The 24596-nt window shown below is 33.9% G+C and overlaps 1 protein-coding gene across 4 annotated transcripts in view; it reads left to right on the top strand.

The window, feature by feature from the left end:
* The window catches only part of LOC118193893 (clotting factor B-like), a 55174-nt gene extending 32247 nt beyond the window's left edge, over positions 1-22927 (top strand). For 3 of the 4 annotated variants that reach the window (XM_085819769.1, XM_085819768.1, XM_085819770.1), the window contains 4 exons: positions 2856-2962; positions 10695-10945; positions 17340-17476; positions 22089-22927. In XM_085819769.1, coding sequence (XP_085675895.1) covers positions 2865-2962; positions 10695-10945; positions 17340-17476; positions 22089-22262 — 660 coding nt within the window. In that variant the 5' untranslated portion in view covers positions 2856-2864 and the 3' untranslated portion in view covers positions 22263-22927. The remainder of the gene's footprint in view (positions 1-2855; positions 2963-10694; positions 10946-17339; positions 17477-22088) is intronic. The other variant, XM_085819767.1, reaches the window with a different exon arrangement.
* Positions 22928-24596: the final 1669 nt, after the last annotated feature.

Raw genomic sequence — 24596 nt, 5'->3', positions numbered from 1 at the left:
CTAAACAACTGCAATATTGAACTTTAATACATACATTAATAATCTATCAAAGCTTAATAATCGCCCAAAACATTATTAATAATATCAATGGCAAATGAACAATCAAATGTTTAAATGCATATAAGCAGTACTAAGTTAGCTTGTGAGTTTCAGAGGTAAGTTCGGATAATCATCTTCATTGGATGAAGAAAACGAGCAATTGGTTTATTAGTTCTCTCTGAGAGTTTCCGAACATTCTCTCTATTTATTATTTTAAAAACGTAATTAGACAGGCCTTTTTAGTTTTTCTGTTGTCCTTTGTTATGGTTACAACCTTGTTATGTTTGAAGAAATTCAGAGGAACTGTAAGATCATTATTAATGACACAAATCGAGCAGCTTAGTAACAGTTATCTTGCAGAACACTAAATTCCTCTGACATTGATCGTGAGGTTATGATTTTATAATCTCACGTAAAAACATGACTTAAGAAGTTATTGTTTTTCAAGCGACGCATTTCTAATTTTCCGGTTGCTCGGCTCGCCCTTTAAATTGCACCTTCTGTGACAATAGAACATGAATTTTCTTATATTTATGTAAGCCACTAAACAAGCAAGTATAATGACATTCCGAAGTATTATAAAACGGCTAATAGAAAGCCCGATTATTCATTTAGGAAATGAATTCATTTAGAAAAAGAGTTTTTACCGTTCTTTGTAATAGGAAGTCGTAATATAGCTCTTGTAAGAAGAAGGAACTCATAACAGGTACATCTCAGAATTCGACCGCGAGTAAACCATAGCCTGTCGAGAATGAGGACTCTAGAAGCACGCACTTGTTGCTCGTATTAGTCGAGATCTCTTGACTGTTATGACAGTTTGCAATAATAAATCCAGGAGGGCCATAGAAAGCGACTTGCGAGATCTAAACTTATCATCCAACAAGATGGATATCTTTCTAGAATCGCTCTAAATTATTTGTGTAGGGAACTGAATATGTTGCATATCATTAAGTTTGACAGGTTCGTTTGCGATAACGTCTGCGACGCCAATAGAGTGTGAGCAAAGCGACCATGTTTCGGCTTCTCTTAAGGCTACAGTGCAAGAATCAGTTCCCAAGTAATATCTGAAAGCTTCTTTATTCGTCATAACGCTCAGGACTTTGATTCAGACTATGGAGTGCTTTTTGGTACACATTCCTTTCACTTAGTTCTGCTTACCCAGTATTTTAAAGAGCTCCCTTATTTACGTGAGATCTTAGATTTTCGTACCCTCTCGCTCAACTATTTACAAGATGGTTCGAGACCACACATTGCTCACATTGTACAACATTTTCTCTATACAAGATGTGAGAATGCTTCCTTGGCAAGTGCTTTTCCAGATCTCTGAAAAATTTTAAATGTTTGGGCAATACTTACAGAGAGACTGGCATTACATGACTACCCAGCAAGTACAGCAAAAGAATTCTGCTATAACATTAATGTCCCATGTGCTGCAATACCCATAATCGCCATCCAAACTCTTATAGAGTTGGACTTGCTTGGATAACATAAACTAGTACCAAATACTAAAAGTCTTGGAACGAATTATCATTTCGTCTCAAAAGATCTACAGAGTCTTGAAAAGGTTTTAAAACAAACATTTTTATTAAATTAGAATTTGAAAATAAAACAAATTTCTCTGGCTTGCAAAGCTTAACCACCACTTGCAGAGAGGTAACTTAAAGTAAGTCAAATTTAAGATTTAAACTTAGTAGCCAAAACCTCTACAACTGATTTAAAGTAAAGCTGGCTCAAACGTCTCACAGGCGTAGGAATTTAAATGTCAGCAGCAATGACGCAAAACCGAGAAATTACAATATTATCAGAGCTGCGAAACCTGGTAATGTGGCCTCGAGAGGGAGAAACGGCTCGCTCTTACAATCCAAAAATCTGTACTTACACACTCTCAAACTGAATTTGCATTCTGGTAGGGAAATGGAAAGGAGAAATAGCAGAAAAGATCTAAATCATAAAATAAATGTTTATGTAAAGTAATAGTAACGTTACAATCTACTACTTGCTCAATTATATAACATATGATACCGTTGTAAGAGCTGGATGTTTGATTTATGCATATTTTGCAGATCAAAATTACTTAAAAATTTAATATGTGTGGCATATTTAAAAATGTCGCATATATTAAGAAAAGAAGCTAAAAAAGAAGATTAAATAAATTCAATTTTGGAAACTACTTTCTTTCATGGCGTAGCAGTTTGAACGCCCAGCAGTATATATCGTCAGTTTTAAGTAGAAACGTATTGCAATATAATGAACTATCATTGCATAACTTTTAAAATAAAAGATGGTTCTTTAGCTATCTTATTAAATAACATTCTTAAAGAAACTTTTTATCTTTGCGCAAATGCTACTGTACAAATAGTTCAATATTTCTTTATAATGCATTAATAAAAAAAGATCTTTACGTAAAGTAAAAATGCTTTCAAAAGTTTTGCATAAGAAAAGTTTTTTTTTTCTTCTGCAACAAAGGAAATTGTTGCTAATAATAAAAGGCATTAATATAGTTCTTATCATATTGGTTAGTTGTCGGAGCACTAGAGCAAAACCTGGATATCTAACTTGGTTTTTCTCTAGGATAGCTAACTATCTGCGCCTACTACTTCTTATTTTTATTTTAGATTTAGTTTATAGGTAAGTAATTTAATCATATTTAAATCTCTATTTAAATAAATTTTGAAAGCTAAATTCTATTTGCAAACACTCCCGTTAACACTAATTTCAAGGTATCAAAATTTAGATTATTAATAAAATAAAAATGTGGTTTATTCATTTTTATTATAAAATGGCGTAGTCCTCAAACGTTTATCTCTGCTCTGTAGCTGGCGCTTATGAAGAAACCGTCTTCAGGTGACCCATATTTCTCATGCGGAGCAACTCTCATCAGCCGTCAGTATGTTCTGACAGCTGCCCACTGTGTTGAAAACGAGTAAGTTTAAAAAAGTTATTTTACTCCTTCATTTTTTGTAGGTTTAGATTGTAGTAATAAAAGACATTTATTCCCATATGACATAAAATTTGTGATGATAATTAGGGGAAGTGATCAAACAAATTTATTTCAAAATTTATAATTAAGTTGTACAATGCTTTAAAAAAAAGCTTAGGAAAACTGTTCAACAAAGAAGACGAAGAAAAAGAATATACTAATTTGTAAAGCATTTTTTATAAGAGTTTAAAAGCACTAACACACAAGACCAGTCACTGAAATTAAGCAATTAAACATGTATCCATTTTGGAGGGCAACACCATTCAGATTTAGAAACACTGATATAACTGTGCATCTATAAAAAGCTAGTTACAAACACGACACGAAAGTGTCGTCTGGAAGTCTTGTAGCTTTATTTAAGAACAAAATGGTGTGCAAATTTTTTTAGACATATATTTCAACAAAAATAAACTCAAAGATCATTAAAAGGCAAAAAATTTAAATCTTCGAGAATATTTCAAAAATAAGGTCACCTAAATGTTTAAATAATAGGCTAGATTTTTTTCAAATATAAGAATAAACCGAGTTACATAGCTTCATAAAAAATTCGTTGAGCATGGTAAGCATTTCGTTCCAAGGAAATCTTATTGGATTGGGATAAAAGCATTCGTTTTGATTGTTTTATCGAAATGTCTTCATTCATATTATCAGGTTCAATGTTCCGTCTTACTTTCTTTGGGAACATGCAAGGACCTAACTCGGAACAGGGAGCTTACTAAAGCTATGTTCAATAACTGTGGGAAGTAGACAAGATACACAGGAAGGGTATACAAAACCCTTTATTTTTCACTCTTTACAATAATTTCCGTACTTCGGAATACAGAGACCAACTACTTGTGGTCTGAACGTAAGAATATAAAAATATAACTAAACTCTAACTTAAATTTGGAATAATAAACGTGGAAGATTGGCCTTATATTAACAGGAAGCCGTATGTAGTACAGAGAACTGTTAACACTACAATAAGTTTAAAATTATCACGAGGATTAAACCTCTGGCCTGGAAGGCAACGAGCAACAGTGTAAAACTTCTAAGGTAAGCGGCCTGCTTCGACTAACTCCTTCCTCTCTCTCGCTTGGCAAAAAGCCACAACTTAAGTACTTGGCGTTCGCCAGACAAATTTTGCATAAATAAGTTAACGCTTTTAATTCTGGCCGGAAGTAGAAAATAAGAAGTGATAGTAAAGATTTAAAATAAAATAAACGTTAGTAAAACTTAAGATCCTTACATACTTCCCGCCAGAGTTAATTAGTTTGAAACTGAGGTCTAAAACGACCTTGTTGAAAACTTTTAGTTCTAGAATCTAACGCGAGGCCAATCTTTTACAAACATTTCTCACTAGAAACTAGAAAAAAAAAAAAAATTGTTTTTACAATAGCAGCTCCATGGACACCCAATTTTTCATCTGTACTGCATCTAAACAGGAGCTTTTATTCAAATCTGGTTCCTTCCAGAGATCTGGAAGGAAAACTAGTTTAATGAAATGTTACACAATGAAATGGCAAGTAACATGCATATTTATATTTCTCTTAACATTCTTATTTCATTCATGACTATTTTAATTATCTCTCCCCGTGCTCTCTGACATGTGTTGTAAAAGAACACCAAACACGAATGTGTTTATGTATACGTGTTCAACACTGCCTCCTACAATCAAAACACTAACGTGTTAAAATTCAACATGACAAGACCTCGTAACACACCCTATCTTCAAATCTAAACCCTGAGGTACTATTCTGAAAGTGGCTAACTCTGAAGTGTAGCGTCAGAGAGCCTAACTACATTCATTCAACCTTTAACACATATTCACCATAATTTGGTCTTTTTACAGTCACACGAATAAAAAATTTTTTTTGGCATTACTTTCACTTTTACCATATCACAGTATTTCTTAACATTTAAAATAACAGATCACATTGTATGTAAGAACATATTAACATGGCACTAATTTTACGCATTTTTAAACATACATTAGTAGTACATTGTTAACTTCTATTCTTTTCCCAGCAAGTGCCAATTCTTCTACATTGAAATACTACATTTCAAAAAGTCTTTCAGACTAAAACTTCTTTCTTGACAGAATGTTTTAAATAAAATTTATACAATAACTTTTACAATATTTAAGTTACATCAACTTTAGTTTTACGCGCGAGTAATTGAAAAACATAATACCAAAATCGGTAACAACTCATTTCTCGCCTTTTTGGCGATAAAGGTAGACCTCACATGAGGTAAAACTTCTTGAAATCTGCCACTTGCAGTAAGAATGAAAGATTAACTTAAGTTTGCAAAGTAACATAAAATTTTACTTATCTTTGTGATATTCGGACATTCTTTTCTGAGCCCAGTCCTGGAAGGTAGCGCAGATTCTCGTTTGATTTATCCTCCTTCTTGTGCGGGCTCGCCCTTCAGTGCCTTCCTCTAGAAGCTTTCTTTTTTCTCCAGTTCGGTCACCCTTGAATACCTTCTTTTTCGCCTCTGCCTGTGGTCTTGGCCGTTTGATGGCAGCTGGTCTTGGCGGAACCGGGACACTTCTTTCGCGTTCCTGCTTGGACCTCGTTGCTGGCCGTTCAAATTTTCCTTGTATCTTTTCCTCCGCCGCTGGTGGCCCTTCCGCAGTTCGGCGACATTTGCTGCGGAGAGTCCTGTCCGATGAGTAGATCTTCCGTTTGGCAGCCGGGTTATAGTTGCCGTTATTTCTCCTGGCTTTCTTTTCATTCGTCGTACTTCCCCCTTCTTCATTCTGGGGGTGTTCGTGAGCTCTCTTTTCTGGACGGTGGAACGGCTTCTTTTTCTTGTTACCTTCAATTTTCCAACGGGGAAACTTTCTTTTCAATTGCTCCTGCCTCCTAATGACTTGTCCTTGTGCTTGACGTTGTTCCAGCTCTGGAGCTTGTGCCTGCCGTGTCTGCCGTGCCGGATCCTGCAAAAGATCTTTGAAAATTTGCATTTTATTACGATCATAGTAGGGTTTTATTTGATCAATGTTTGCGGAGCACGTGTCACCATTTCTGGCTTTTAACACCACTACAGCGTGAGTTATTTTTTCTATGACATATGGTCCTTCAAATCGTGGAAAAAATTTGGCAGTTTTATCTTCTGGTGCTGAAGAAAGTGAATGCTTAATTTTTAACACTTCATCCCCTACTTTATAAGTTACTCCTCATCGTTTCAAATCATAATAAAGCTTCTGTTTTCTCTGTGCTACTTCAGTATTCTTTTTTGCTTCTTTAATTAATTTTTCTATATCACCCATTTTAAATTCTGGGGCTCTTTGTTGCACATAAAATAATTTATCTAACAGCGTTGTAATCTTTCTGCCTAAAAATAACTCAGCAGGAGTTTTGCCCGTTGTACCAGTTTTTGGCACATGTCTTCAAATATATTACTTACAAATTGAGGACCATTATCCGCTATAACGTTTAGGGGCGCCCTGTATTTTAAAATATATTTATTTAAAATAGAATCAGTAACTAATTTCGCGGAGGCTCGTTTTAAGGGAACAATTTCGGTCCACTTACTAAAATGATCAACCATAACAAGGAGATACCGACTTTTATTTAACTGACTTTTTGGGAAAGGGCCCAATAAATCGATGCCAATTATTTTATTTGGAAATTCGGATTTAATGATATTTAGAAACCCGGCCGGGCGGAAATTAATATAATTAACTGCTTGACATGTTGTGCAGGACTGGACATACGCCCTTGTTAACTTTTGCAGCTCAGCAGAATAAACTGCCTCGCGTACGCGTTGGATGGTTTTTCGAATACCAGTATGAGAAGCTAATGGGAAGTCGTGTAACTCCTGCAGTATATTTAATCTAAGACTAGCTGGTATGACAGGTCGAAATTAGTTGTTGGACTTCGTAGTTTTTGTATAAAATAATAGACCATCTATTAGTTCGTAATGGGCCGCCCTATTTCTTATCGCCACAGTATCTTGGTGGCTAAAATTTTCAGGATCCTTTAAATACTCATAAATGTTTCCAAACTCAGGATCCTTACCCAGTTCGGTTATTACAGTTTCTCGGGAATTTATTGTACATGCTGTAAGCATTGCCACCTTTACAGTATTACCTTCTTCATCTATTTTAATTCTGGATAGGGCATCTGCTACGATATTTTCCTTTCCGGGGGTATGCTTATTACCAGATTATATTCTTGTAGCTTGAGTGCATCTTATTAACCTTGGGGATAAGTTTTTCCCTGAATACAATCTAGTTACCGCCGCATGATCAGAGTACACTGTTATTGGCGCCTTTCCAAAATAGACTCGGAACTTTTGCACTGCTAACAGAACTGCAAGTGCCTCTCTCTCGGTCGCGGAATCGTTTCTTTGTGTTTGATTTAAAGTTCGGCTAAAAAATGCCACGGGCTGCTGATTTTGTGAAAGTACCGCTCCTACCGCATAATCCGAAGCATCCGCTGAAATTTCTAAATTCTCATCCTTTTTATGAAATTTCAACACAGGGGCTTGCGTTAATGCTTGCTTTAATTTTTCGAACGCACTATTGGCTTCGGCCGTCCACGAGAATCTTGCCTTTTTCCTTTTTAATTTTAACAATGGTTCAGCAATAGCTGCAAAATCTTTTATAAAGGACCTATAATATGAACAAAGTCCTAGAAAAGAAGAGAGCTTCTTCGCCGTGTTTGGAGTCGGATACTTTTGTACAGCAATTATTTTTGATTCGTCTGTCTCGATTCCTTTCTGAGATATTTTCGAACCTAAATATTTTAATTCAGGGGCTGCAAATTTGCACTTTTCGACATTAACTTTTAGACCGGCCTCATTTAATAAAGAAAACACCTGTCTTAAATCCTGTACATGTTGGTCAAGATTATCACTAGTAATAATGATATCGTCTAAATAGATAAATGTGGACTTTCCAAGACCAGCCCTTAACACAATGTCCATACATCGCTGAAATGTTGCCGGTGCCCCTGAAAGGCCAAACGGCATACGCAGAAATGCACAAGTGCCAGACTTGGTTATAAAAGCAGTCTTAGGCACGTCCTCAGGCCTAACCCCTATTTGAAAATAACCAGTCGTTAAGTCTAAAGTCGTCATATATTTGGTCGATGTTATGTTCCTTAGAATTTCTTCAATAATAGGTAACGGATATACCGGATATTTAGTTATAAAGTTTAATTTACGGTAGTCGATCGCCAATCGCCACCTTTTTGGATGTGTCAATGGATAGTCATTATTTTTCTTACATAAAACCACCGGGCTAGCATAACTACTTGAGATGGGCGTTATGATCTTTTTACGTAGCATATCGGTGATATGCCATTCTATAATTTTTTCCTTATTCTTATCATACCGGTATGCTTTGTGGCGAACTGGCATTGAATCTCCGGTGTCAATACTATGGTTAGTAACCTGAGTAAATCCTGGAATATCACTAAATAACGAAGCAAATTCACTTACCACTTGTCAGATTCTTCGTTGCTCTTCATTAGGCAGGTGGTCAAGGTTTAACATCGGCGGTTCAGCCTTTTCTTCTCGAACTGGTTTCATCGTCAGCTTAAGGGACGCTTCATTAAAATCCAGCGTTGCTTGTGCCTCTGAAAGAAAACCTATTCCTAAGATAATATGTGCTTGCAGATTCTTTACTATAAAAAACATAACCTTTACTTGTTCGTCCTTGATACGGATGTATAGCGGTAATTTACCTATGCACTTACATCTTTCTCCTTGCGCCGCTAACACTGTCGTATTATCCGAATTATATATGCGGTATTTCCGAAACTACTTCCTAAAAAAATCTTCTGCCACACAGGAACACTGCGCGCCTGTATCCAGGAGTGTGGTGGCTGGGATATTATTCACCAACACTTCAATCTTCGGAAGAGTCAAATTTTTCACCATTACTGTATTTAACTTGAAGGAAGAGGGGTTTTCTTGGCCTTCGGATTTCCGCACCCTCCCGTCAGCAGAAATCCGTTTTAGTTTAAATCATTTTTCATTCCCATGCTTTCCTTCTTTTTCCACTGGCCTTGAGACTTTTTTCCTGGATTGCTATTGAACTGTCGACGTTCGCCGGCTGTTTTTGAATGCTCGTGTTTCCTTGCCCACTGATTTGGTTTGCTTCCGTAGCCGTGTGCTTGACTTTGCTGTGGTCTTGGCGCACCAAATTGGTTTCGTTGTTGATATTGGCGTCTTCTTTCAATGTCCGCCGTTCTTCTACTTTCAAACTGGATTGCTAGCTCAAATAACTTTTCCAGTGTAGTCGGATTTCTTAATTCAATAAAATCTTGCACTTGGGGAAGTAACCTCGGCAAAATCATTTTAATTATCTCAGGATCCGGACGGTTTCCATACAAGAGTTTGAAGACGTGAATTTTTCTTAAAATAAAGCTTGAGAGATTTTCGATTCTTTGCTGATATATTCTGAAAAGTTCCGTTTCTAATTTTGCACGATCCCTTACGACAGGGAAGGCTTTTACTTGGGCAGTCTTGAAATTCTCGTAAGTATAGGTGGGACTTCCTGCTTGACCCAAGAGACTTCTGCCTATACATTTGAACCAGTTAAGCGCTTGGCCCCTCAAAGCGCTGGTAGCTAAGGTAACTTTTTGAAACTCGTGCACGGGGTAGAGCATGAAGTGGTCATCCAATTTTTCCAAAAAACTGGTTACCGGTGAGTTTCCATTAAATGTTGCTTCTGGTTTCATCGAAGCGCGCATGGTCTGGACGATGTAACCAAATCCTTCCACGGCGGCAGCTGGCATTTCTGGATTCTGAGCCGCTTCTGCAGGCAGCACAGGTTCTTCTTGAAACTCGGCCATGGTTATTCTTCTTCGTTGGGCGCCACTATCAGGTTCAATGTTCCGTCTTACTTTCTTTGGGAACATGCAAGGATCTAAATCGGAACAGGGAGCTTACTAAAGCTATGTTCAATAACTGTGGGAAGTAGACAAGATACACAGGAAGGGTATACAGAACCCTTTATTTTTCACTCTTTACAATAATTTCCGTACTTCGGAATACAGAGACCAACTACTTGTGGTCTGAACATAAGAATATAAAAATATAACTAAACTTTAACTTAAATTTGGAATAATAAACGTGGAAGATTGGCCTTATATTAACAGGAAGCCGTATGTAGTACAGAGAACTGTTAACACTACAATACGTTTAAAATTATCACGAGGATTAAATCTCTGGCCTGGAAGGCAACGAGCAACTGAGTAAAACTTCTAAGGTAAGCGGCCTGCTTCGACTAACTCCTTCCTCTCTCTCGCTTAGCAAAAAGCCACAACTTAAGTACTTGGCGTTCGCCAGACAAATTTTGCATAAATAAGTTAACGCTTTTAATTCTGGCCGGAAGTAGAAAATAAGAAGTGATAGTAAAGATTTAAAATAAAATAAACGTTAGTAAAACTTAAGATCCTTACAATATTACCCGATTTACCTCAAATCCTAACAATAAATTATTTATGAGACACTTTATAATTATTAAGGATTTTAGCTATGAATTTTCTTTAAATATTCAATCTCTAAACTTAAAAATAGCTTCAAGTTTCATGTGAACTTCAAATTTATTGGATTATCGCAACGAATTCATATGCCTTAACAAATTCAGTTCTCTAATTTATTTACATTTAATTACTAGTGCGTTATTTACACTTAATCTAAGTGCATACTAGATGTTTTTATAATCTATTTACAGAGATCCGTCGGATCTTTTAATTTTGGCTGGTGCCCATACATTAGAAGATGGAGTAGAATACTCTATCCTCAAAATTCTCATTCATCCAGAGTATAATACAAACAAATCAGATAATGATATCGCTCTGCTACATCTGAAAAAAGAGGTAAAATTAAGTAAAGAAGTCCGTCCTGTGTGTTTGCCTTCACATGATCTGAAAGACTCGGACTTCAACCACGTGACAACTACTGGATGGGGAGACACGTCTTCCGGTAAGCAGATTTTTAATAGTTCGATAGATTCTCCTCGCATATTGAATGTTCATCAAAAATGCACTAATTTTAGGCAATTTAAGTGCATTTATGAAAATATTTGCTTGTATTGTGAAGTTATTGTATAGTTTTATTTATATTGCATTTTACAGTATTAATTTATATTTTGTCTATTTTTCGTTTCTTGTTTTAGCATAGTTTTCTGTATTTTTTTCATTTTAATTTGAGATCATAGATTGTCCTATCATTTTTCTAAATAATATAAACTGTGTTTAAATTTCTTAGGTATCGTGCATGAAATTCTCTGTAAATAACTACTCGAACCTTCTTTAGATCTCTATATTGTCTGTTAATGTCTACAAGGCTTTAGAAATCAATGGTTTCGCCGAGTTGTCAGTATTTGGGAACGTTTTAAAAAAACTATGCCAGATTCATTTACATTATAGAATTTATTTAGCCATTTATGTGATCCGAAAACTTTTTTTCTGGGATAAGATTAATGTTCTTCTCTACCACCCCTTTCTGCGCATAAGAACCACAGGAACAGCAAGTGCAGTTACATTCTGGAATTTATATTTAAAATCAGATGCATTAAAATCCCAGATTTTGCTCAGCAAGCATTTCCAATTCGTCTTTTGAACTCAAATGTTGATGAGGTTTAACAATAAGCATTACTTTATTTTGCGAATGTCTTACGGCCTAAAGTATAGTATTTCATACGCTGAAATGAAACATTTTATTTGAAATTTAAAGTGCACATAAATTATTTAAATATGCAAATATAATCTCTATTTTTATTATTGCGCTTTATCTTATTTTTAATTTTTAAATTTTTAGTTTAATTATAAACATTAGAATTTTCCAGCAATTATAATAATAATAAAAATATTGAAATAATATGAGTAGTAATCCATATATGTCGATGCCAAGCAGATTCTATAGGAATTAAGTTTGTATGCTAGACTTAATTACACAGTGACGTTCAGCACTCCATAATCACGGGCTCACGATACTTTGTTCTACTGGTGCTGGAAGCGGAGACATTAAAGAAGGTGGTATTTAAGCTGCAATTCATTGTTCGGTTCCTACTTAAATGTTACCTGTTCAGGAATTTTTATTTTGGAATATTTGCAGAATTTCTTTTAATTTCATGAAGATGTCCTTGAGGACTTGAAAAAATGCTTTTCTCCTATCCCTTTCATATCTGAAAGAATCTATGACTGACTGAGAGTATTTTTGTTAGTTTTCTTTTCTGTGGCTGAGGATTTGTTATTTGCCTTGCTGATGTTGGATGTGCTCTCTCTTTTAGGCTGAGGACTGGGAAATCAGAACCCTAGAGGATAAATTTCTTGGGGTCAGAGCTGCTGCTTCTGTAGGAATTTGATATGGAGTTACATTCAGTTTCTGTCAACAATGAAACGTGTTTTACTCATTTAGTTTAGAAATTTCCTCACTCCTTCTAGCTTTGCTGAAATTTTTATGGGTCACAGAATAGCATAGAGAAGTACAGGGTGAAGTATGTGGTCCGTTGTAATTGGCCTTCTGATTGTTCCCATTTTTCGTTTTCCTGGTCACATGCATGATTTGTATGAAGATCAGTGAATTTCATACAAACTGCAATCATTCTTGATGAACCGTGACTAAAATGAACGTCGGATTGCACTTTGTTATTTGGGCAGCATGCTATATACTTTACAGGTGTCTATTAGACGAAGAACTTGCATTATCTTGGGGATCTTTTTACCATCGTTGTTTCTTCTGCAAGATTCAAAATAAATTAGAAGAATTTTATTTATCCATTCATTATTTTATGCATAGGTTTCAGCTTTGTACTTGAAATGCCTTGAGCGATTAAATTACTATGGATAGCTTCTACCGAAATATATTTAAGCAATTTCTTATCAGCTACTATTCTTGGCTTATCAGAGTGTCTGAACGTTATGGAATGTTTTCGAAGTGGATGATTTTTCTATACGGATGATTCTTCTAGACTCTAGAATCTAGAGCATTTGGAATTGCATATGCTTGAAGAGCAGTAAGTTGCCTTTTATATTCCCTTAAACTTTAGTAATGCCTAAATTTTTAATGCTTATTTCAGTCCATATTAAATTTGGAAATTATAACTGGAAGATCAGCAATTTTACCTAGTAATCAGAAATTTTACCAGGGAAAGTGAAACCATCTTTAAAATTCTTGTTTGTTTCCATTATATCGCATACTGCTGATGACTTAAATTTGTTGCTATTAATAACGTCATCTCGAGTCTCATATCTCGAAGGTACTTCAATTGCGTTTCGATTCACCAGTGAAATATATGTTCTTGTGATCACTTTTGTTCCAAGACACAAATTAGTACTTTCAGATCATTTTAGAAAGCAAGGCAACTCGGAATGCCAGGTGGAGGTTTAAAATGTCAGAGATATGGCAGCTGTTCATTTGTCATTTCCTGGGCGGTCAGAAAAAAGCTCTGAAAGGTCTCAAACACCGCTGCTGTTTTTATATTGTCATTCCCTGAAGGGTCTAATTGAAATGGATTCTATTCGCGGCTTGTACATTGCTGTTCTAGATACAAAGCTAGTGTTTGTTTTTACAGCTCGGTTTGCTAGCATTCGCCGGAAATCCCCGAATCCTATGTGCGAACATATGCGTTGAAAGTAAATCAAGGAAAATTGAAAAGGTAATTGAATAACAGTGCACTTAAATAGGATTAATTCATGAAGAAATTGACCTAAACATAAAATTATAAGTGTATTAAAAAGAAATATGGAATAAAATTAACTACTACACAATGGTTCTCCATATCTCTTGTACTTATTATGTTTCCATATTCACATTTCGCATTTTACTATACATAGTGTAACAAAATTTGTTCCTTTTGCCATGTTCTAGCACCTCTTAAAGATGTGACTTTCAAATCTTTTATGTGACGAGCGTATATAAAACAAACTGATAAGTTTCGACAGAGAAACAAAGATAAAATTTCTGAGCTTAATTTATGAAATGAGCGGCGTCGAAACTCTCTTAGCGTCTGCAATACTTATTTCGGAATATTGTTCGAATGAATAGAGTGAAAAAATTTAGCATTCTTAATTATAAAATTCAGTTTTCTTGATTTTAATTATTTTTTGAATTTTAATTTTCCTTAAACTGTTTGTTTTATAAAGCTGTATTAATTGAACGCAGTGCGCTACACATATTACAAAGCTTATCACAACTAAACAGCAATACGTAGTCAAACTAATGCTAAAAAGCGCTTCAATTCTTTTGCTTCTGGTGATTTTTATTATTTAATTTGCAAATAAAATTCCTGCTGCATTAATATGTAGCAAAAATTATAAATATCAAACATTAAGAAACGCTTGAGAACACGGTACACACCGACCCGCTATTACAAAATAAGGGTTAAAACACAATAAGAAACCACTTCAGAACACTTCGAGCTGATGATAATTATATGTGCTCCTTTCAGAAATACGATGTCATTAAGAATTATGTTCCTAAAGCAGTGGAAGTATTTATTTGCATGAAACAGCCAAAAAGTTTAAGAAACAACTTGGTGAAATGGTATCATTTTTCCGCAAATAACTTCGTCGATCCAGTATACTATTTTAACATTTGGAAGTAATGCAGTTTGCTGGGCCTGGACTCATAAAACCATTCCATAGGTATTATTTCAAGATGTAACTTAACAGATTTGGAAAAATATTTCAAACTTTGTTAATATTCTTTAACAGATGTAAGCACTATCTGTCATAGATCAAGAATACTTTATGACAGAAATGATAGCGTATCTCTTTATAAACAATTATAGAGGCAGCTCTCGGTGATTCGTACCTTACTTTTTCTTAAATTATACTTTTAAATGGCCTGGCAATGCTATGATAACTATCAAAGAATATTGTATCTGTATTTTTTATTACTGTATGTCTCTTACTGTACTGTTAATGTAGAATATTGTCGATCACTTTACTGCTTATCGCCGTACTTCCATGCTGTTAAATATACAGGTAAGTTCTTAAGAAGCATGTTTGTTTATCTTTTAAACTGACTTAGGAAATAAAAACACTCAGTGAGAAATTGGGTGATGTTACTCAATAGAAGCATATTCATTCGATAATTTTCTTTGCTCGAGATGCATACTCTTCCTGTATTGGCCCCCACTAAGAATCATAACTCGTGAACTACACTCTTAACGAATCATATGACTAATACGGCTAGTAGTTAAGTAGAACAAGTGCAGCTGCATTCTTTTCTTGAAATGCATTCTCGAAGAGCCAATTTAAAGGGCTGATGACCAAAAGCAACAACTTGCTTTAATACTTAAAAATTATGCTTTAAGCTCCATTTTGAAAGGGATCAAGTAATCAGAAGGTAGGAATAAAGTATACGAATCCTTTTTCGTCAAGGCAAAGATATTGATCTTTTTCTTGTGTTCCTCTTTAAACTGCCCATTGAAGATGGTAATCTAGGTATTTCAGAAATTTTGCAATTTTTGAAATCCTGAAAAATTTCTGATGATGATTCGCCGCAATTCTCCGTAAATCTGAAAGCGGTATTCTCCGTAATCTGAAAGTCAGAGTAGTTTTCCAGATAATGCCAGTCAGATAAATCTTCTTTCATCTTTATTCACTGCCTCCTATTGAGCCCAAAGCCGAAGTTAAAACATTTTTTTCATTTAGGGGAATTCACTTAACTGCAATCCATTGACATTACTGGTGTTGAACTTTGTTTTTAATACATTTATAAAAGCGAATATTTCATGGGCCTTTTCCATGCACTAAGTCATTGACCTTGATATTCGAATAAACTGCACGCTCAGTTCTTGAGGAATTTACGTGAAGAATTCACGGAGATGTCAAAGAAACGTCTTTTTTTGGAGGAATGAACAAAATTATTTATACTCACTTGTACGCGAATACGTCTTGTGTAATATTTTTTTTATCTTAAAAGATCTGTACTGTAATATAATCCTTCCTTTCCTTTTTACTTCTTATCAAAATTTTGTTTTTAGTTTAGGTTCTTTATCCTGCCAGAGTGATTTTAATATTTCTGTTTTATATTTATTTTAAATTCATTCTTGTAACTTTTAATATGCAGTAAATTAAAAAACACGAGAAAGAGAAATACATTTTTAAATTGGAATTAACATCTAGTTATAAAAGAAAAGGCAAAGTGATATTTGTAAAGTTCAATTCCCAGTAGATGAACCAAAACATTCCCTTTTGTGTTCTGATATATAAAAGTGCACTATATGAATTGGTTCAAATTAAAAAAGCAACGAACATTATATCCCGTCTGTTGAGGTAAATTAAAATGCAAACAGTTTTTGATGTCAAGGACTGGTAGTAAAATGAAAAATTAAAATTTAAGAACTGTAATATTTGAAATTCGGGAGTGTTAGGTTATGTACATAAGAAAGGTTATCTATATAAAGAAAAGGGTTGCCTTTGCTGAGAGCTTTTAAGGAAAACTGGCTCATCATATTCATGTTACAAATGGGAGAAACTTTGAGCATTGCCGTTCGGCCCTGATTTGAACCTAGGTCGAATTACCATCATTCAGCAATTTTTCAGCTCGAACACTGGGCTGAAACTATAAAAAACTTATGCAAGGTTAGACACTTTCGTAAGACCTGTTTCGCCATTTACATTTAATTTTAATTCAACATTTACGTTTATTCACTTCTTACTCGAATTATTTTAGTAAACGTAAAATTTGAACGAATAAGGAACAAAACAATAAAGTTTGAAAATTTATTCATTTCAAATTTTAATGCTCTTTTATGCACCAAATTCGAGATCAAGCTATGTAATATACTTGAAAATGCTTTGAAAGTAAAGGAATTTATGTTTTAAATATTTAGTTTGTTGTGGTATTGTATAGTAGCACTGTAATTTTGAAGAATTTACAGCATCCTATCTCTGCTTTACTCCTATATTAGTTGTAATAAAAGACGGAAGGAAATTATAAGAGAAATTGCTTACTCTCCAAGAATTTTAAAAAATGATGAACATTTTTTTTTTATTTCTTGTACAGTAAACTGAAACATTGTATTGACCTAAATATAAAACGATTGTTTGATTTTACCCTTGCCATGCTTTTTTAAAATGCTCATCGTTGTACCATTTAAACACTTTTAAAAATGCAGGTATCTCTTATGTGTGAATTTATTCTATATTTCGCATTGAATATTACCCTTAATTTTTGGTTTCTCCGCAATGCAAATATGAATAAAAAAATTAAACGAAAAAAAGACTCGTAAAAGAACTAATTTCGTTGGATTAATCGCATCTTTCGTATTCAAACAGGTATAAGTACTCTATTTCTGTCTAGGAAGCATATATAATGTTTTTTTTTTTTTTATATATATATATATATATATATATTTGTATAGGTGGAGAGTTCGAGAACGTGTTGCAAGAAGTGAACATTCCAGTCATACAGCTTGAAGAATGCAAGACTTTCTACCCGAAAGTAACTGATAATTTTATCTGCGTTGGTCAGCAACGAGGTGGCAAGGGTTCATGCAGCGTAATTATCCAACATTACATTTAATTTTAAATCTAGCCTTCTTTTCTCTTTTCAGTCTTTATATTCATTATCTGTCTTAAAAAATACCACTACTTAATAATCATAATTTTCACGTGATTTCTGTTTACTATTAACAATTACTGTAGCAATTATCATCCCTATTGGGTTTATATAAGACATGACCAGAATTTATGAATTATTATAAAGGAATGTACCAGTCGTAGTTCTAGCATTAAACATACGTATTCGTTTACTAAGCGATTTTGACCTAATTTAAATGCTTAAATTAATGCATAATTAAATTTATATTGTTAAAAATTCCATTTGCACACAGATGACCCTACGTACATAGAAAAAGCTATAAGTATTTATTTTTAGTTAACTCTGCAGTTGATGAATGTTTCAATTATTCTTTTATCTGGAGGACTCAAATTATCAATGATGATCGTAATTCATTTCTTATTTTACTTTTATTGACTGTAAACTGTTAAAAATACTTTTTCAAACCATGCTGATGAATTAGGCACAGCTTTAATTCACTGAATTATAAAGGTTTGTCCCTCAGAGCAATTCTTCCCCTAAAAAATCTTTGTTCAAAGAACATGTATTCTTAATTTTTGATCAATACTTCAACAATATTTGAAACTTGCCAAGTTCTATCAAATTTTCATAACAATTACCTTCAGGAACCACCTGGAAATTTTGTCTCGTGTCATATCTAATGTCACTGTGTAAATGTCACATCGCTTTCATCCAAACCAAGTCAGGCAGCAAGCAATGAAGTTCGTATAACTGAAACTCGTATAACATCGATTAGGTCCAAATTGCATTACGTCTTAATAAAATATGACTACTTACATTAAAATATTTCCTTTATTCATTCGTATTCATTATTGAAAGAAAGCGCGTCGTCAAGTGCTTAGATTACTTTGTTTGCATACGACAAAGCATCTATCTGCCTAGGGAGGATGTCTTCATGGAGGGCCTTTCTAAGGGAAACCGGCTTCTTCACTATACACATGGGAAAAAACATAAAAAACTCCCATGTAACACTGTTCAAATATGGTGGGGGAAGGGTGAAAGGTAGATTCGATTGCATTTCCTTTTCATCATTGGCCAAGTGTTTAAGATTACTAAATACTGTCGGTTTGACCTAAGTTCTAACCAAGGAAATCGGCTGACTGCCTGTGTGATTTTCGCAATGTTTCTTACTTCTTATAATGTTCCTCTACGAAGAAATGAGTCTTAGACAGATAACTCTCGTGTGCTTTGTTACGTTCAAATAACCTGAACTGGATTACTTGAACTATGATAAAGCAACGACAGCTATCTCACTAAAAGAAAAGCTGCTAGTAGAAAGTTTCTTATGGAAAGCTGACTTACATTTACGTTACACATAGAAGAAATTAACATAACTCGTAGTCCTCCCGTAATATAACATCAATAAAAATCACGTTATACGCGAAGGAAATAGTAAAGCGTGTTATGCAGCCAACCCGTTTAGCCAGGATTTTAACCTAGAGCAAACTACCAGTAGTCAGCGATTTTACTGCTCGGATCCTCGTGCAAAAAGTGCTTACATAGCAACAAATTTATTTTCATTTGCTAATTCTAGTTTAATTGTACGAAGACTAGATTGGAGCTGGCGAATTAAAGAACGATGAGAGTGGGAAAAAGATAAATCATGTATGTGTACATGTTACACCTGTAGAAAACTGAAAGAAGATAAAAATTTTAAATTTAAATGTTTAATTCTTCTATTATTGTTGTTTTTACTAGTATTATCAGTTGAAAGGATGAAAATATTAGAAATGTTCGTGTGAACACCTGAAGATTAAAAATTTAAGGAAAGCAATTCGTCTGCACATCACATAGCTTTAGTATCTGGATATTGAAGTCTAGTCTTGTAGACCCTACAAATTAGCGAGTTATTATTATGTCTTAAAAACACATAAATACAATAGAAGTTTTTAAATAACCTTTATATTTAGTCTGAACTGAACACTGTTCAAATGAAGTCAAAATGTCAATAATTGAATTCAAACGCGAGCGGTAAGGTTAAAGTATTGGTTAACGAGAGAATGCCAGAGTCAGAATATCACTTTTGGCAAAGAATCCTTACTGCGAGGCGGGATTGCCAGATACTATCTAAAATACAAAACTATCAGCGTAAATACTTTCTAAGCTAATTTGCATTTTGGTGAGAAATACAGGAGGAAGAAATTATAGTAAAGCTCGAAATGATAATAACTAGTAAATTAACATAATATACTTTACAAATTCAGTAAAATATATAGAAAGATTAAATTGGAAAATTTCTGTATTAGCTGTGTTTCAAAACTTTAAAAAGTGTGTAACGATGAGTCGAGAACAAGATAAAGAAACCTTTTTAAAAATAGATTTTTAAATTGTGAATTACACGGAAATGCAAATTTTAGTCCTAAACAAAAATTAAATCGTAGATCTAGGTTAGCAGCTAGATAATGATATCAAAAGGAATGGGAAATAGCGAAAAATAACTTCACGAGCGGTAAAAAGGCAACTGAAAATGCATGGCCTCTTTTCTTTTTTTTTAACGACTGAGAAGAAACTTGGGTAAAAAAAGATGAAGAAATTTAGGTAGTTTCCTTTGATGAAGACTATAAATAAATTAAACAATTGGCGGATGAATTGGTAAATAAAAGATGATTCTTTCGAAAAGTTCAATTACATAAAAGCAAGTCAATAACTAAGAAGCAAAATTACTAAACAGAGCTGTTTGGCTGAATATAGAAAGCCGTAATTTGTAACACAAAATTTATAATGTAAATTTCCTCTAATTAACGTAAGTTTATAACGCTAATTTATAACGTATTGTTTCGTCTGTTTTCTGAATTTACGGAGGTTAGTTTTTCGTGTTACAAACGAAGACATGGCGAACGAAAAAGAGATTAATTAAATAATGACCTTTAATACATAAATTTAAAACTCTATTAACTGTATTACGTAGCATTAATTTCTTACTCACTTTCAGTCTTTATTGATGCTTAAGTTTCTTTCTTGCTTTTTTAACAAAAAATTCTTAATTAATTCAGAAACATGAAAAAAAAAAAAAAAAAACATTCCTCATTACTTCTTGCGCTCACAAATCATTATGCGAATATACTGCTGCGTGCGTACGGGTTCGTAATAGATTGAATACACAGAGAATCGATGATAACTTGATAAAACTGATTATACCAAAAGAACACTTCACAGTTTTGGAACCTTCCACAATAATACGCGCGCAGCTCTTCACGGTATCACAGAGCACAATTAGTAGTTATACTTCAAACTACTCAGAACGTTAAATACAACGCAATGCAAAGCGAATCTACACAGAGAAGCTGGGAATAATGCTACATACCTTCTGCTTCAGAAGCAAACACGAAGGTATCTCAGTACTCCGAACTCATGCTCAACTAAACAACTCCTGACAGCACATATTCTCTTCGGTCTCGGCGGCCGGGTGTAGTTTTCACCCGGCCGCCGAGAAGTCTCTGGAATCTGGTGCCTTTCATTTCTCGAAATTACTGAAACGCATATACGGTTAAAGTTACATCTAAATGCCGGGTACGGTTACAGCTACACATAGAGATCAATTTGTTATTCAATTACAGTATCTATTATTTATACAGGGATCGGACTAATGTCGCCAAATGGTCTTCAAGTATGGCAATTTTTGGTAGTTTCTTACCAAACTTGAATACAAAATTTAATCGCCAAAACCAGCGCCAGTTTACGAGATAGCCATTTAATGTTAAATAGACTTACCCTTGTGTTCTTTTCTTTTTTCCTAACAAAGCTTAGTCTCTTTCATGCTACATTATACAGAACGGTACTATAATTTCACTAAAATTATTTACACATGTACAAAATTCGTAACAACACATTTAGAGCTTTTAAAGCCTGAAAAACACATTGTCTGCGAGTTTATTGTCATAAGATGACTCGTAGGTGCTTTAGTTTATACCACGATATTTTGGACGACGATATTTTAAAACTGAATTCTTTTTGAGCCGCTTTATTTTCGATAATGGTGTTTTATACCGCAATGTTTTAGAACTGCGATATTTTCATCTTGCTTTCTTTTCCTCTAAGATATTTTGTATGACAACGTTTTCTTTCTGCGTTGTTTCCTCTACGATGTTTTCGGCGGACACCTCTTTTCGTGTTTTAAAATAAGACAAATTAAATCTAAGTTTTTTTTAATTGTTCTCTTCTCTACTAATCTTTATAATTAATTCTTAAATTTGTAACTCTACACTGGCCAAATGGATAAGACCAACGACTGCTGGTGGTTTGACATGCTTTGGCTTCGAACATAACCGGCTTTCCGGGTTTTTCTAATATGTTACGCGAATATTAACCAGTTTCCCTCACAAAATCCTTTACGAAGGCATCCTTTCTTTTAATGAAAAACCCCTCGTGGTTTTGCCCTATTCAGATAACCTAACCTAACATTAAATTTGTAAATATTGCGACATACCTTCTTCTGCTTCAGAATTTTTCTTTTGCTTATGTTTCTTTAATTAAAAGTACATTCCTCTAAATATTTTTCATATGTTTGCATATTCTTTATATTTCTATCCAGGGAGATTCTGGTGGTCCATATCTCGCCAAACTGAAGGATGATATTTGGGTGCAAGTCGGCGTCGTTTCTTTTGGGAATACAGACTGTTCAGAGAAGGGTCACCCTACTGTTGCCGTAAAAGTCTCTAAATATATAAAATGGCTGCATGATAACACAGATTTAGGCAAAGAGTAACCACAACTGTTACATCAAGGAAATGCTGTATTCATTGAATAAAAATCTGGATATCTAAATATATTCAAAATTTTTAGATATCAGTATTGCATCTAAAATATAAAGTCCAATAATTCAATCTCGTCATTAAAATCGACAAGTGTATTGTTTTACTCTTTAAATACACTTAAGTAAGTTTCTTTTACTCTTTAGTACAGTGTTTAATAGTAAAACAACACTTAATATTTCTTCCGTGATAATTGCTCTTTTCATCGACAGACTTCAGACGTATTTCAAGAAAGAATATAAATTTCGGGTAAATATTTTTAAGCAAATTTTCTGATCCAATATTTTAACACAGGCTTTTGGAAATTTAACTGTATTAAAGTAAACAATAATTGGAAAGGTGGCCTGATGTTATGACATAAATAATATATATGTAAGATGTAACAAAATACGATAGTTGCTTTAAAAATAATTGGGACCGGAGACCACTGGGTGAGCAGCTGTGCCGTCATGAAGACTTTCAGCTTTATTGCTCACTCAGTGGGACCACGATTATTTAAAATTTTATATTAGAATAAAAATTTTGATTTTGATGTATACATAATTTTGACATATACTTGACATACATTGATAGAATTCATATAAATATTAACGGAAATTTTGATGGTACGTACATAGAATGTAGAATGCATAATGTAGAATACAAATAAAGATTTAGATACAAAATTTTGGTTATATACATAATAAATAAAATAGGATTTTGATGATTTGTTGAAATGCAATAATAGTTCACAGTTGATAAATAGTTTATAATTCATAAATAGTTCACTATTCAATAATTGGGACCTCAAAAATTAACATGCTAGGTTTGGTACTCTCCCCCTAAGGTCATCCTTTCTCCCAAATTCGAGATCATTCGAAATTACATAACGCTGCTTGAAAAATGGAACTAAAACCCTAAAGTAACAAATCAAAGATTATTTGTACTTTGTGCACCTATCCTGTATAAACAGCTAATAACTGCGTAGTCTTCCTTTATCGCCTCCCTACTAGCCTGCTGACAGCGTATCGCTCAGCCTCTGCTAGCTATTCGCCATTAATTAAAATGTAATTGCATATCTAAAATTATGGGACGCGTTTAGCACCATTAGTCTCCTACAGTTATGTATTATGAAATTTGTCATTCAAGAATAAATTATGCTTAACTAGCTGGTCGTGCTTCTAAAATTTCCATCCGATCATCCATTACGCCATAATGTCTACGCCATGGACCTTATAACAGATAGACTAACCCAGTGGGCGGGGCGCGCGTCACCGACATGTCGGCAAGAAAGAATAGGGACGATCTGGTTTACTTTAAAACTGAAACCTTTGGCGTTTGTGTCACATAACTCTTTTTAATTATTAAATGTGATACGTTGTATAGTGATGAGATTATGAAAGCCACAGTTTTTTTCCAAATAGGATTTAATATATCTCATTAAAGCACTTTTTACTGCATTTCGCGCATTTTTTTCACGCGTAATTCTTGTACAAACATCTTTACCTTGGTAAAATGGTAAAAACTCTAGGCACAAAATTTATGAACTTAATTTTTCATACAAATAACGTAAAATTAAATAAGATTGATAGTACGTGGAGCTTTGAAATAAATAAGGTAAAATTAAACAAGATCTGATAACTTTTTTAAAAAAATTTAATGGCCATTTTCAGGCAGGGATTTTCAGAACTATAATAGCATTAAAAACGATCATATTTATTTGATTATATGTCATTAAATTATTAACATTAAAGTCGATTAGTTATTTTAATAATTCATAAAATTCGGAGCATAAAATTTTCTGAGCGTAATGAAGGAAAAAAAAGATAAAATAAAATCTAGAAACGCTCTTTTTTTTAAAGTTTTGTGTGTTACCTATATTTATTGAATATCATGTTCTTCGCCCGTAAACTACATACATTTGAAAATAGCATATCTTTAGAATTTCCGCACCAGAGATAAAACTGTTATTTTCCGTACAGTGCTCGTTGAACTCGTTGAGTTTGTTAATCAAAAATCGTTAAAGTTTTACAAAATATGAAATAGATTAAAAAAAAAATCGAAATTCGGCCGTCCAGATGCCTATGTTCGGGTGGAGGATTACATTATTCAAAATTTGATGGCTCTAGATACTGTCGTTTTTGTCACAGTGCGAGAAACATACATGTATTCATGCAGATTCTTCATTATTTAATTTCTTTACATATAATACAGGGCGATAATATTTGGTAACAACAATTTGCAAGGAGACACGGACATTTATAGTAAAACAGCACAAAATACCGCTTCGAAACTAACAGCTAGGCTAC

Source organism: Stegodyphus dumicola, chromosome 7, assembly GCF_044657685.1.
Source record: "Stegodyphus dumicola isolate Sdum_Otavi_A_Nest chromosome 7, ASM4465768v1".
Taxonomy (NCBI): Eukaryota; Metazoa; Arthropoda; class Arachnida; order Araneae; family Eresidae; genus Stegodyphus; species Stegodyphus dumicola.
Note: the sequence above shows the minus strand (reverse complement) of the source record. Positions and strands in the feature narration are given on the sequence as shown.